Here is a 15,784-nt window from a genome sequence, read left to right on the forward strand (position 1 = left end):
ACACATCTATAGCGACAGGTCGACGCGGGTGACGTACACGCTGCGGGGTGTCGGCGTTATCCCTGCGCGCTGATTGGACGGAAACCCGGCCAGACGCCGGTAACGCCGCCTTCTGCCGGTGACTTCCTGCGTCGGTGGGTTGCTGCCGTGTGGAAATAAACCTCTTTGCTGCTGCGGCGGGGAGGGTGTCCGCCGTGACGAACGACACAACGGCTCCCGGAGGTCGAGAGGTGAACAGGAGAGTCTTATTAGCGACAGAGTAAACAGACAAACGAAGTAAGGGCGAGAGAAAAGATAAATCCAGACGTTGAGGTGGGCTCGAAACAAGCTAGCCGGCGCTAGCTAACGTTGACGTTAAATAGAATTTAACAGTCCATTAGTTCATTGTCATCAACGTTTGTGTACAACGAGGGACACGGTTTAGGAGCAAGATACGGTTTCACATAGTGTTTGAGTCCGTTTCATTCAGCTCTAGACAACATTTTCAGGTGGGTCACTTTGAAGGGCGGTGATGGACTTCGTGGCTGGATGCATGGGAGGTAGGTCGAGACACCTGCACTCACATATAACCTTATTAAAAGCTACTGTTTTGGTTTGTTTTTCTATGCTAGCACGACGCAAACATGCCCAGCACTACTATAACAAAGTGATGCAACTCTATCACATGATTACATGTGCACGCTGGAAATCCCACGGCTGGTGTGCACAGTAAAGCCGATCCTGTAAATGCGTTAAAACCTACTTGACACCTTGACATTTTATGTGTATAAAGTGGACGAGTGGCTGATTTTATTTGGAATCAATAATAATTATGTGAACTTCATTGTAGTTTTGTCAATGTTATACAGCTTAATACATAACTAAGTCGCTGGCCTGAGGTAAACCTCACTCACACAAAGGTTTCTTTCAATGTAACTTACACCCTGTTGACAACTGAAAGCAACACTTGCAACCTGAGGCTTCAACCTAGATCGGTTTGGCTGTATAAAGTTTTCATACACATGCACCCTATCAACAGATAGTGAATCAGTGCACACCCCTTTATAAACCAATCCCATGCTGTCTTTCCAGTAACTGACATGACACACCATGTGTTTTCCCACCCTCTCACAGAGTGGAAAGTGGGTTAACCACGGTCAAACGAGAATTGGTTTAGTGTTCAAAGGTGTGTTCGAAGAATAAGGGTTTTGAAAGCAGTGCTTTGTGTTTAACCTCTGTAAAGAATTGTCCAAATTGTTATTAAAGATGGGTGGCGACACAAGAGTTGTTTGTTATTAAACTATGATGCAAGATCCTCCTCTGTTTGTTTTTCCTAGTCTCAGATTATAGCAGTGAATTGAGGTCAATGATCGCTCACATGTGTGAAACCCATGCCTGTTTGTGTTCTTTTCCTGGATTACAACGGGGAGTCACTCCAGATAGACTTTTGTAATGGGTCATGTGATAAAGCAAATGTTATCAAAGGTTATTTTACAGTTTGTTTAGTGGTGACACAGGTGGGCCGGTAACTAAAGATCAGATTTTAAAATGTTTTCTGTATTATTGTTATACAGTATTTATATTTATTTATGATGTAGTTTTAGAGACTGCTCCCTGACAAATAGCCAGAGTAGAAATGTCGGTCTTGGGTGAATTTGGCATATTAACTATTTGATATATTATGGAACATCACAGTTATGCATAAATCATATTAGTACTTCTTCGCATGCTAGTTTTCTACTTTGGCTTTTGGGTAATACGTAGTGTTGTTTGTGGCCTGTCTGGAAAATATTATCAGGTTTCAACATAGACTGAGGTGAGAAGCCCAAACTGGAATCACAACATTGGTATGTGCTGCATAAGCCCAGATTATGTAACATTCAATGCCACACTAAAGACTACACTAACTGGCTCTGGCTCAGTAATGCAGTCTTACCCTGAACTAACTGAAAAGAAATAAAAGTAATCACTGAAATAATAAATTAATGGGTTGTTTATTAGGGTCTACGATTAGGTTGAAATAATAATTATATTTGGTACCTAAATGCTCCAGTGACATATCATTTAATGGAGAGTAGAAATACGTAGAAGAAAGTGATTTTGCTCATACAGGCCTCCTCTTGTTTATAATTAAAGTGTAATAAAGTGCTAATCATTGTTCAACAAATCTTTTGTTACTGTCTTCAGGTGCTGCTGGCGTCTTGGTTGGACACCCGTTTGACACAGTTAAGGTATTATTTTCATTTAATGCACAGAAACGCACAGAAAAGACTTTTTAAAACCTATTTAAAACACTTATATTAGATACCATTAAAAAAATCAAATTCTTACATCTGAAATTGTCTTTATAAAATTGTTTATGTGTAATTGTATGTAAACCTAATTCTGTTGTTGTTGGTGCTGAATGTTTGTCATCAAGTGGCTATGTCATAAATTGCTCATTAAATGAAGCTGGCAGACTTGCTCATAATTTGTTACTCCCGTGTTTTTGAGCATTTAACTGAAGAATGTCTTTTTTTATTCCAGGTTAGACTGCAGGTTCAGAGTATCGATAAGCCCCTGTATCGTGGAACCTTTCACTGTTTCCAGTCCATTATACGTCAGGAGTCCGTAAGTGGAGTTATTTACCTTTACTTGTGTTTGCTGGGATAATCAGTAAATTGTGCAAAAGAAATGCCAAGTTACAAAAATTATAAATTAAACAGCAGAGAAAATCTAAAGTATTAAACACAACAAACAAGGCTGTAGGCTTCAGTGGAGAACAAACGGTAGATCATGCTGTATTTACTGTAGGCCAAAAAATAAGACAAAAAATATTCACAGACAGCAAAAATGAACAGAAGAAAATCCACAAATCATCTAAAATCTTCTAATAAGGTTTTTAAAGTACCAAGGTAAATTATAGAATCTAATTTAATTGCAGTTTGCAGATCATTTCTCCTCAAAGGTTCACAGCACCTAAAATCATTCCTACCCAGATACAGACATGCAGATGTAATATCTAAGGTTATATAGTTATTGGATTGTGTATCGTGTTTGTGTTATAGTGATGAAGTAACAGGAGTCTTTTACAGCATCTCACAGATCTCTACAGTGATGTGTTTAAACGGTTCGACTAATGTGATCTTCTCTACAGGTATTTGGTTTGTATAAAGGCATTGGATCCCCTATGATGGGCCTCACATTCATCAATGCCATAGTGTTTGGTGTCCAGGGGAACACCATGCGTATGCTGGGACGGGATACACCTATGAACCAATTCCTCGCTGGTGCTGCAGCAGGTGCCATCCAGTGTGTCATCTGCTGCCCTATGGAGCTGGCTAAAACGCGCATGCAGATGCAGGGTACTGGAGAGAAGAAATCCTCTAGGAAAATGTACAAGAACTCCCTGGACTGTTTGGCACGCATTTACAACCGGGAGGGTCTGTGGGGCATTAACAGAGGCATGGTGACCACACTTATCCGTGAGACGCCTGGCTTCGGAGTGTATTTCCTGGCTTATGATGTGCTGACGCGCAGCATTGGCTGTGAGCCTGACGATCGTTACATGATTCCCAAACTGTTGTTTGCCGGAGGCATGGCAGGTATCGCCTCCTGGCTCTCCACCTACCCCGTTGATGTGATCAAATCACGGCTCCAGGCAGATGGGGTGGGTGGAGTCAACCAGTACAGCAGCATTGCTGACTGTGTGAGACAGAGCATAAAGAGAGAGGGCTACATGGTGTTTACACGAGGCCTCACCTCCACGCTGCTACGAGCCTTCCCTGTGAATGCAGCTACCTTCGCTACCGTCACACTCGTCCTCATGTATGCTCGGGGAGCGGAGGAAGGACCGCAAGACTGTGAGCCAGCTCAGTCAACCAGCCACCACACGCAGATCCAGCAGCAGGCCCAGCCCTCCAGCCTGTGACAGAAAAGAGGTCTAAACCAGGGCACTTTACAAGAGTATGGAAAGACAATACATGACCAGTCATTCCCAGTTTTGAGTCTGAAAAAAAGTATCTGGTTTATTTAAATGCTTGTTTATCATTTGATATGAAAAAGGAAACAAAGGAAAATGTATTTTTAGCAATAATTTAAGTTTGCTGTTCAAGTTGCAGCTTGTAAAGGGATGGTGTAAACCTTTAGTAAGATTATAACAGTTGGAGCTTTTAACTGCTTTTATGAGTTGTCTTATAAGACATAGTTTGAAACTTATGATCCAGGGAACTGATAGTGTGGCTGTGTAGTGTTCTCGCTCTAGACACTAAAACTGGTATCTCTATTACCTTGAAATATGCAGTGTTTAACTGCACGTGTGTGTGTGTGTGTGTATATATATGTTTATATATGTTGATTTTGAGTAACTTCTTTTTTATGTTTATTGAAACATGTTTCCTGCCTTATAAATAATTGTAAAAAAAAAAAAAAGCGCCTGTTTGTAACACAACTGTATCCTCTGAAGAGCCAAGAAAATGTGAGAAAAAGAATGTAGCATGTGATAAGGTGACGATCTCATCACTTGTGTCTGTTTTCAAACCAAAAAAAAAAAAAACAAAACTAATACATTGCAGCTAATATCCAGTCATACTGAAAACACGTACTATTTACCAGGCATTGTGGACAACAATCAGTTAGTCTTAAGGGCTCTTCAGGGACTGAATGCACAGTCACAATGTCAGTCAGGGTTGTAGGCATGTTTATTTGGCATATTTCATTTTACCAAATTATACCTTTACTGCTGTATTATTAAAGGCCTCAACTAGACGTGGAACATGGTGCTACACGTGGCACTTTACTTGTCCCACCATTATTTATTTTATTTCTGTAAGTGTCAGCTAGAATTTAAGCTGTGCATGTTACAGTTATTGTAAAGACATAAATGCATGCTAGGCATGTCATTAAAAGTGTTCATAAAATGAAAACACCAATGCTGCTAAGGCACTTGAAAATCTCCAAGGCTGCATTGCAGTTTGATGGTGATCAAATGAATGTGGGAAATGGAGCAAAAGTACGATCACTATGCAGCTGAGAGTCACTCGTGTCGAATCATCAGTTTCACAGCTTGAACAGTGACTGTTGTCCCTGAGCTATCAAGATTAGATCTGAAACTCCGTGGTTGCCATTTGACTGCTACTATTACGTCCAGCTGATGTGAAACATGTCATAAGATGCAATATGTACAGGACGGAACTGTATTAATGTGATGGGTTTGAAGTGTGTGTGTGTGTGGGTGGGTGTGTGTATTATTTTCATCAGTCTACAGTAGTTGTGTTCATGTTACGGCAGTTTTTAGAGTCTCTGTTCGGTTTGAGTTTGAACTGTTACAGATTAACTGAACAACTGAGACCTGATATTTTTGTAACATAGTCATACATAACCTATTTGTTTGGAATTGTCACTGAAGATCTGTACAATGGGTAAATAAAACAGAATTCATCCGCCGTTTGTTTTGTGTCCACTTGCGCTGATCAATTCAGCATCCCCACACTTTCATTTTTGATCAAACACAGCACCTTTGGCACAGATTAGAAGTTGCACAGATGCAGAACAAATGTAATTCAGCGTTTTTACAAGTTGTCTTATGTTTGCTGTCTACACTATACAAGATGCCAGCATCTTATGAGGTGTTAGGTAGCTCACTCTTTCCCCATGCTTTAAGTATTTAATAACTTATTAACATGTGATGCGCCATGTGGTCTATTCCACTGGGATATCTTCTGTGCTGCAGAAGAAACCAGACAATGGCGGCTCTGACTGGTCAGCATCTGTTGAGTGAACTGCAGCCAATAAGTCATGGTGCCAGGAACAGTGTTTTGATTTTTAGTTCTTTAAAAAAGTAAGTAGGACAAAATGAAATGCCACAATAAGTTAAAAAAATAAAACTATGGGTTTAATACTGGGGTCCTGAATACTGTTAAATGTCCCGAAGTAGTTCTTCTCAAAGAATAGATAAAAACTTTTATTTAAACCTACTGAAAAGCCCTTTTTTATATAAAATATGTGAAAAATATTTTTGACATAAGCATTTACTGTAGTTTTAAGTGAGTTAGCCTCAGCGCCATCTGCTGATGAGCAGTGGTAACTGCAATGAAACCTCAAAGGTTCATTTCATCCAAATGCAAAAGGTTTCAGGGGCTTGTGAGAACAAACCTCATTCATTTTGCCACAGCATGGAAATCCCAGTCACACAGAAAGTACAATCAGTCTGCATGTTGTAAAGTACATTTTAGTTATGGATAAATAAATAAAATAATTGTCTTAGTCACACATGATTGCAGTAACTTATGAAACTGAACAGGCCATACATAAAATAACACAAATAGTTTCCTGTTTATCCTGTTGCCATTTCCTGAAGCCTTGTACTAAAACACACAGTCAGATCAACCGCTAGTAAGTTTTTCCTAATCTGCAGATTGAGAATGTGGGGAAACACAGGACATGACATCACAGTTGACTAATTTTAAGAGTAATGACCGTGAACATCACTCTGAACTGCTGCAAAGTGAACAGGTTACAGGATGGCTGGAACCACTGACATAGTGATGAGGCTGCTGCTGCTCTCTATGATCAGAACAAGTAAGAGAAACAGTAATGCTGTCTTTGTTTGTAACTTTAATAATAGCAATCTTATTCTATGGTAGAATAATCTGACCTTCTTTATCTTCAATTTACAGGTGTGAACGGAAAAGATGGTTTGAAATTCAGAGAAAAGGTTTATGATATTGCATTTCCCTGTGAGGCAGACTTTGAAGAAGTCTGCTTTCACATGTGGCAGATCAGTGGAAACAAAACAAGTGAATACGTTGCTATAGTCAGTAATGGAGAGATCCACGGAGCTGTCTCGGAGGACAGGAAATGCAATCTCCAAATCAAAGATCTAACAGCAGAGGATGTGGGACATCATCGCTGCCAACGAAAGACAAATGCCTCGTCTCCTCACAACGGTGAGTGTTGCAGTGTGAAGATTAAAGCGTTCTGTGTAAGTTGATAAAGAGTTTGTAGGATTTTAGCTGACAATGAGAAAGCTTATAGGCGATATAACAAGAAATCTGTGTTATGAAGACCCTTTTCTTTATTTCTGTCCCCTCAGTTGCCCCAGACTTGGACCTCATGCCTGGCAAAACAGTGTCACTGGAGTGTGTTTTCCTCACCTACGTGGAGCAGGGACATTGCTATACACAGCAACAGCAGCGTGTGAACCTGCTGTGGGTGGATGAAGCTGGCGCTGTGGTGCGGGCCGACTCCAAGCTCCAGATAAAACAGCAGTCGTCCTGTAAAATAACTCTGTCGGCGTCCCTCCAAAGAAATGAAAAGAAGAAATTCAGGTGCCAGGCAGCTGTGGCTGGACGAATTCTCACTTCACTGGAGCTGACAATAGGAACGTCAGGTGTGATAATTGATCTGAACCGTTAGAGGATTACGTGGGAAATGCACAGCAATTAATAAGGAATGCTCTTCTCTTTGTAGGTCCTCAACAAAGAGGAAGACGATTCAGCGTAGAACCTGCACATCAAGGTCCAATGTTATTCCTATAGCTAAATTATTATTAATATTTTTTTTATTTTATTATAGTGGAGTGCTTGTTCCCTTGTATAGAAATTTGTCAGTTTTCGAGCATGTATTGAATACTTCAGCCTGAGTAATGCATTTGAAGTGGCACTTACACCTGGAGTGCTTTTTAGACGTGTATTTGCATGTTTTCTTGAGTACTGAGTTAGTGTATTTGCCTCTTCTGTGAAAATCCATGCAGCGTGGTATTTAGGGAAGTATGCTTATTTGCTTTCTTTACAAGGGCTCACTGTGAATATTGATGCCACCACTCGTATTTCGTCCCTTAAACTGGAGTCAGAAGGTGTCAGTCTAGCTCTGGCTAAGACTCAAAACCTGGCTCAGTTAGCTTAAAACTGTAGGAAAGCACAGCACCCTGCAAAGAAATAGTCCAGCTCATTACTTCACATTAAACCACAACTTGTTATTTTTACACTCGGGTGTTTGGACAGATTAGCATTAGTTCAGCATGTTAAACGGCTGTAATTTGCCTTTTCAGGTTTCGACCAGAATGTGATCGGGGGAGCTGCGGGGGTTGTGGGCTGTGTTGTTTTGATGGTGGTGATTGCCGTATTTCTTATGAATAAAAGAAGAACAAGTAAGTTGTCCTAAACTTCCTGAAGCTATAGGAAGGTCTGTTGTAATCACTACTGTGTAACATTACCACACATACAGTCACTTCTTAATATTTATGTCACCTTGCATAACTGTAACCTTGTAGTGCTGTGCTCTTACGTTACATGACAATGTGGTAATTTCATATATTATATCTGTATATATTGTTATTATCTGTATATACATATTATTATCAACAGTTTTCACAGTTTTATATTGCAAATGTAGGATCATGTGGTTAAATGTAACATCTTGTGTTTCTTGGGGACTGTAATGATCTGATCATATAGATTTATCGAAAAGCTTCTATTCCAGCTTAACACTGAAGATTTCAATTATGTGAAAACAAACCATATTAAAACATAAAAGTGTGTGTTTGTATTCTTACATTAGATGACCAGCTGCCTGATGAGCTCAATTCAGTTCAGTCCAGCCCCAATAATGTAAGTCAAGTACAGATAGAGCAGCGTCTTTGGTGTGAAGATGTGGAAACTTAATGAAACTGTTTGTGTCTTTAGGTTGTAAATACAGATGATGTCATCTATGCTGACATTATTCTCCCAGTCGGCTCCGACAGAGTGTGGGTCCAAGAGTGCGAGTCCACTGAATACGCCTGTGTCCTATATCGATAATGTGCTGTATCCTACTGTGACATGTATTACAACAATCCAGACTAAATCAATAGTTTTCTCTTACTGTAGTTAATCCCTTTCTTTTAATGTAACCATTTAGCATTTTAGCAAGAGAATATAGACTTAGCTTGATTACATGTTTCTGCCTAACTCGATACATTCTGGTTTCCGTTCTTTTTCTTTTCTACATTGCAGTTTTAAAAATCTGTAATTTGCCTGCATGTATTTCCTGCATGTCTTTCAGACGTATCATCCTTTTAAACATCACGCACGGTGAATGTTCTGAGCACTTTCAGTGTATATGTATATGTAAAGGATCAACTTTAATTGTCACTTACCTCATGAGTGTTTAGAACAAGTTCAACTCATCTACGTCCACAAAAGACTTGTGGACGTACATAGATATATAACAAAGCTTTAAAGATGGAAATGTGGATGATGGAAGCATATTGATGAACTAACAACCTGGACATTTCAATTTCATTAAATTGATGGCGGCAATAACTCAACTCAATGGCACAAAATCACATTAGTTTTTTTTTAAATGGCCGTTTGACTGACATGTGAAGTAAATTACTGCAGCTTCAGATTTTTTGTGAATTGATGTCCATGCCAAATGGTGGATCTTGTGCAGTGTTAGCAGGATACATTGCTCAAAGCCCAAAACACAATGTCTAAAGAGCAGTGAATTAGTTGTATAAAACACACATCCAGTCACCCCACACTGATGCCGCATTTGCATTCGCTGCTAAACGTTTATGTGGCCAAGCTGCACTTCCAAATGTGGGCTTAGAGACGATCGTGTCGTTCTGCTTGTGCAAACGTGTTGAATTAAAATTTGTTATTAGTACACTGCTGGCTTCATTCTTCCATTCTTCTTTGCCTTGCCAGCACACACACACACACACACACATTCAGCACACACAGCCACAGCAGGTGAGAGACTGCCGGAGCCGGTCCCAGTGTTGCCCTATTTGCATTTTAAATGCTTGCAGCCAGCCCACTACTGTGTTCACAGTGCAGTGCAGCACACCCAGTCTACACACCTAAGGTGTGTCGATTCTTTACCCCCTCAGCCAAGAGTCTGGGTATGGTAAACACAGAAAAGAGAAATGACAACAAAAGATAGAGCAGACAAATAAAGAGGATAAGCTATTCCTGGACAAGTGTGAGAATCTCGTTACTTACAGAAGCAGGTTTGACGATGTTCATTGTCACGGTTTTATCTTTCAGGATAAAAGTAGACACACCATGCTTTCTACAGTTAGTTTAAATAGTATTAGAGATCATGAAGATAAAGCTATGATTGTGCTCATTATTATGCTCAATTAATTCTTCAATTCAGAAAAGTCAGAACCAAAGAACTGGGAATGATGTAGCATATTCACACAAGGGGGAACTTCTAGCTATTCACTTGGCTTTGGACTCATAATGAAATAAAAGACTTTGCCAATCAGTGTCTTTCGAGCTGTTTCACTTTGCATTCTTTGGTGCACAGATACATCTGAATGTGACCTCTCTCTTTCAGTGTGAAGCTCTGATGCAATTTGGACGCATTTTCTCTTCTTTCCAAACTATGTAACCCTCATCACTTTCACATTTACGGTATGGTTGAGGTAACGTTGTTTGTGTTGAACTTGCTGCTTGACTTTCACAATTCCAGCACATTCTTACCTCGAAAACACTGAGGTCAAAGATTGCAGCACATGTGTGTGGCAATACACGCCATTCACTGTGTCAGTATACAATGTATACTGTCAGCAACACACACAGACTTACAACTACAAACTCATTATCCAAGCAGTTGATAAGCTTTACGTCAGAGTCTCGATCCCCAGTGAACGCAGGCACCAGTTTGTCTGCCAAGTGCTTGAAGTGGACAGATCAGTGGGGACCAAATGCTCTTGTCCCCTGGTGTGTGAATGTGTGTATACTGTAGGTAAAAAGCTGTAGGGCCTACAGTAGAGGTTGGTGGGGGTTGGGGGATAGTCTCTGGGATTGTTGTGCGTGTTTGGAACAAAAGGGCTTGATTACTGAAATCCTGCAAAAGGCAGGAGAAGAGGTGTTAAAAGTGATACAGTGGAGAAACAAGGAAGACCTGAAGCCCAGGAGCCTTCCAGTCCCCGTGTGTCTGCACTCTGTCTGCACGTGCCCGCTCTAATCCACACACACGCACACACTAAAGGTTTAACGCAAAATCAACTCAAAGTAACTGCAGTAGACAGAGATCTGAAAGTTGATCGATGTAAAAGTTTAGAGGTGAAGAACACTAATCAAGATTATTTAATCCTGAGGCGAATACAACTGTTTTTATTTCATGTCAACAATACTTGAGTCATAACCTTGAAGGTGAACTGTGGACATGTGGAGTTGGCTTTGACCAAGAGAAACTAAAACCTGATGATTTAACCTCAAACGCAGCAATACCTGTGAACCCACAGAGCAGCCTCTGTCTTCTTATTGCCCCTCACACGTTGGCTTTTGTTAACACTTCACATTGAAATTGACCCTGGCTGCAGTCCACTTGGAGGAGGAGGAGGAGGAGGAGGGGGAGGTAGGGTGGGGAGGTGTTTCTCGAAACAGAGACAAAAAAGCCAACCGACGATTGACAATTTCCTGATGGGAGGTGCTCCTTATCGCTCCCCAAATCTCCTGTGCGCACCGGAGGACAGGACACTCTGGAGCTGCACGCACACAATGGACTAACACTCCCAGAGAGGGACAGAGAGGGATCAGCAGTATCATCGGCGAAACTGCCTCAAACAAGTGAGTTCCTGTGAGACACACTTCGGTCTCTGGTCGCTCAGGTAAGAAGATGATTGTTTCCAATTGCGGTTAATGAGAAATACTGTGTTTCTCTTATGATGGAGCTTTTTCAAGCACCTAAACTTCACCGATCATCCACATGTTCAGTTAATTAGTCCGAAGCAGTTAATCAGCCAGAGCCTGAACGCAACGCTGCACAGAGGAGGACATCATATTATTATAATGACTGACCTGTAAACACGACTTTTCAGAGAATTGATTATGTAAAACTGCATTTTGCTTAAATGTAACTTGGTTTAAGCCTAACCTCAAACACAACCTCATTGTTTCAAAAAGTCACTTTTCATAAAAAAAGAAAGAAAAGATTCTGTCAAATGACTCAATGTAAAAACAGTAGAAATGAGTTTATTTAGAGTATTTTGAGGAGAGATGATTTCTGCACCAGCAGCTGCAGCTTCAAATACATAACCCAGTGTGCTGGTAACAAAGGTGTGAACACACGTCCCAGCCATATTCCCTGTTGAGAGTTTCATGTTATTACACTTCTCAGAGAAGCTTGTTTTTACCTATTTTACATAGGGTCATCTTTTCTTCCCCTGCTTTCGCTAACTGCTTTTCTTCTCCTCTCTCCTCCAGCTCTCCCCGGCTCTCACCAGCTCCCACCGGCTCTCGCCAGATCTCCAGGTATGCTGCAGAGGAACGAGATAGTGCTCTCTGTTCTGGGCCAGCTCCAGGAGGCCACAGAGAGCTCTGGCCTGGACACTCTGACCAAAGTGGCCCTGGAAGTGGAACAGGTCCTGGCTCCTTTCCAGCTTCCCAGGTCGCCCTGTCAGAATTTTCCGGAATGGGCAGGTGTTGACGACACAGCTCATGGGTTGTACCCAGCGGATGCGCCGGGAGACCTCCTGCCTCTAAACTGCAAAGGAGAAGGCAACTTGCTCTTTGATGCAGTTAGTATGCTGCTAGTGGGCCACACTGGACTCAGCATGGAGCTACAGGTGAGCACTGTTATAGCTCTGGTCTCTACGGTCTAAATGTGTATTGTTGCACTGAAAACAAACCTCTGTGCTTATGATTTTAAAATAGATTTCATTGTTTTTGCCCCTTTAGGTGCGCACTGTAGTGGAAATGGTGCTGTGGAAGCGATACTACCTGTCTGGGATGATCGATTCTAAAATGATGCTCCAGGCTGTTCGCTTCAGTCTTTGTGCTGAAGAGTCGGAAGACATGCTCAACTTGCCTGCCACGGTACTGGAGGCCATCTTTGATGCGGATGTCAAAGCTTCCTGCTTCCCTGGCTCCTACGCTAACATGTGGCACGTCTACGCCCTGGCATCAGTCCTTCAATTTAACATCTACTCCATCTACCCCATGTTCAACCTCAAGATCAGGCCCTATTTCAACCGACTTATACGTCCGAGGACATGGCCTAAAGATTCGGACCCCTGTACTCTCCACATCATGTGGTCAGGCGAGCTGCAATCCGAGTCTTTGTTCAGACCCAATTATTTTGTCGCACTAGTCCAGACAAGTGGTCTCTCATTTGGAAGTCCTGATGGTGAGGAGAAGGGGTCGCCTATAAAAAGTGAGGAACTACTGAACCAGGACTCGCATATGTCCTACACAAACTTAAAGGACAAATACAACATCACAAAAAGAACCTTCTACCGCTGGAAGAGGCAGACACAGGAGCACTGCAAAAAGTCTGCAGCCAGGTACGAGGCAAAGTATTTCCTGCAGGCCTGTTACTTGGAGGGCAGACTCATCCCTCTGCACCAGTTCAAAGAGTTTTTCCCTGAGATCTCAAGGTCTTCTTACTACAACTGGAAGCATGAGCTCCTGAAATCTGGGGGGCACTTCTCCACATCGTCTTCAGCCGGAGAGATTAGTCCTGGGGAGAGCACAGAGCATGAGGCCTGGTCTTCACCTGATGCAAAACAGGATGAGCTGGATCACCACGACAGCGTAGCCAGGATGTTTGGCCTCAGTCTTGGCAAGCTGGATCTGGAGCGGGCCCAGAATGTGGCGCACATGCAGGAAGCTAAGCGGTCCCTGCAGAATTGCATTGCCATGAACACCTCCCTGCCCTTCAGGATCTTCAAAAGAAACTTCCCAGGCATCTCCAGATCGACCTACTACAACTGGAGGAGAGAGGCCATGTTGTTCAACAGAGGTTACAAAGGCAGTGTTGGCAGCAGTGAAGACGGCTCAGATGCTGACAAGAGCCAAAGTCCGAAAAGTCTGTCGCCAGTTCTACCTCACATCCACCAGCCTGTCATGCCCAGAACGAGGATCTGTAGGCAAAAACATCGAAGTTTCAGGCTCTCGTATAGGAATAGAAAACAGCTGCGAGATGCTGCAAAGATGCACGTCCAGAAATCCAAGTGGTCCCTGACAAAGTTCAAGCTCAAGTTCCCGTCCGTGTCTCCTTGTTTCTTCTGGCTGTGGCGCAGCAGACAAAACGGCAGGAAGAAAGTATCTGTCCAGCAGACCAAGCTTCCTGAGAGTCTGGAGAGCACCACTACAGACGACAACCTACTGCAAAGGAGGACGAATAGTCAGCATGCAACCCCATTTGTTGAGAGTGCTGGGTATCTAGAGAGCTCTGGCATGCCCTCATTTGATGTCCCACATTCGAAGCACACCCTTCACGCCAGGGCACCCATAGACGACCAGATGTTTACGATGGATGTTGTTGCTCTGGCCAACTTCAAGGCCAAGGCCAAGCTGTTCCTACAGCAACGCTTCGAGGAGAAATCCTTCCCTACATTTAAAGAATTCAGGTCTTACTTTCCCCTAACTCCACGCTCGACGTACTACATGTGGAAGCGTGCTTTGCATCATGGGGTGTCATTGGTTCATGGGTAAAAGCAGAAAATCTTTTTTTTTTATCACATAAAAAAGGCCTCTTGGGAGTAAGATTAAAAACTGTTTGAATAACTTCATGGCCCCAGAGACACATTCATCCGTCTGCTTTTTGTTGTAAACACACTGCTTAAGTTCTAAAAGACTGCTGAGCACACTGGCTTAGCATCTAAATGCATCACGTCCTTCCTCTCCCCCGCCATCGCAGCTCATTCCTCCCTCCTGGACATTTGCACGTGTGTGAAAAGAAACTGAGTTCTGAGTGTGTTTAAACCCTGCATGTTGTCCTCCAGGCAAAAGGCAGTTCAAAGCTGTTTGGTGGCGTCGTGTTTGAAGCCGTTTCTTCTGCATTCTCTTTTAATCCTTGCTATGCATTGTACTTGGGGGGGCCCTTTATTTTTTCACTTTTCATTGTAGTATGATTGTTACTGCTTAAATGTGTATTTTTCTTTTGTTGATGCATGTAATATGGACCTGGAAGATTATTTGCTGAATATTTTTGGATTCTTTGAATGTAAAGAGTAGCCAGTGTTTGTTTTCAGAGATTCTGCTTCAGACATCCTCTGTAAGCCGGGTTCCAGTTTTTTTTTTTTTCTCCCATATTTGTCCTTTTTGATTATTGAATGGACACCTCAGGGTTTCACTTGGTGCACAGATGTTTTAGTTGGCTGTATTAGTTGGCATTTTCGAGTAAACATTGGACAGTGAGTTTTGTCACATGATATTTGCACTAAAATGGTTCCCATTACACTGTTGAATGTATTGTCTTGACCGTTATGCACATCGTGGTAACAACTTAAAAGCCAAATTTAAATGGAGATACTTGATTTAGTTTTGTACATTCCATTTCAAAACTACCTATTTCTGTGAGCTATCACAGAAATTCATCCCTATAAGCTGCTGTTTGTTGTACTAGTTCCATACAGACATGTTTTTTCAGAACTGTAAAACCCATAGACTCCAGTTGAATTTGTACTTTTTGTATTTATTTTTCTTATTTCTGTTGTTGATACTGGCAGCCCACGTTGCTTGAAGTCAGTAGCTAAGACAATATGTACTGAATAGACTGTCTATCAATAAACTATTGACCAGCATCGACCACTTTATTCGCATCATATTCTCCTTTGTCAGGCTTCGTAATGTGGGTATTTTATGATGCATTTTAGTGACTATGTTTAGAATATGACCTTAACAAGTGCTTTTCTTATGTCAGATCATTAGCAAGAGCCAATCCTGACAACTAGTTAAATGCTTAGTGGTGTCTAAAAGCAATCACAGGAGCAACAGTAAAATTCCTGTTATTTTTCCTGAATAATTTTCTATGTCAGTGAGCTATTGTTCTGGTTCATGTGAGACTAATAGCCTCTTTCTAAGCACATTTAATCTCATGACCCATT

The 15,784-nt window shown here is 41.7% G+C and overlaps 2 protein-coding genes across 2 annotated transcripts; both read left to right on the top strand.

Moving 5' to 3' along the window:
• The first annotated feature begins 116 nt into the window (after window positions 1–116).
• Window positions 117–5,403, top strand: slc25a29 (solute carrier family 25 member 29). Its single transcript, XM_026341906.1, has 4 exons — window positions 117–539; window positions 2,167–2,210; window positions 2,506–2,589; window positions 3,116–5,403. Exons 1-4 carry the CDS (start codon window positions 512–514, stop codon window positions 3,887–3,889), a joined length of 930 nt encoding a protein of 309 aa, XP_026197691.1. The 5' UTR covers window positions 117–511; the 3' UTR covers window positions 3,890–5,403.
• Window positions 5,404–12,208: 6,805 nt separating this feature from the next.
• vrtn (vertebrae development associated) lies at window positions 12,209–15,408 on the top strand. The gene is made up of 2 exons (XM_026341587.1): window positions 12,209–12,520; window positions 12,633–15,408. The coding sequence occupies exons 1-2, from the start codon at window positions 12,209–12,211 to the stop codon at window positions 14,388–14,390; spliced, it is 2,070 nt and encodes a 689-aa protein (XP_026197372.1). The 3' UTR covers window positions 14,391–15,408.
• The last annotated feature ends 376 nt before the right edge of the window (window positions 15,409–15,784 follow it).

This window comes from Anabas testudineus, chromosome 24, assembly GCF_900324465.2.
Source record: "Anabas testudineus chromosome 24, fAnaTes1.2, whole genome shotgun sequence".
In the NCBI taxonomy this organism is placed as follows: domain Eukaryota; kingdom Metazoa; phylum Chordata; class Actinopteri; order Anabantiformes; family Anabantidae; genus Anabas; species Anabas testudineus.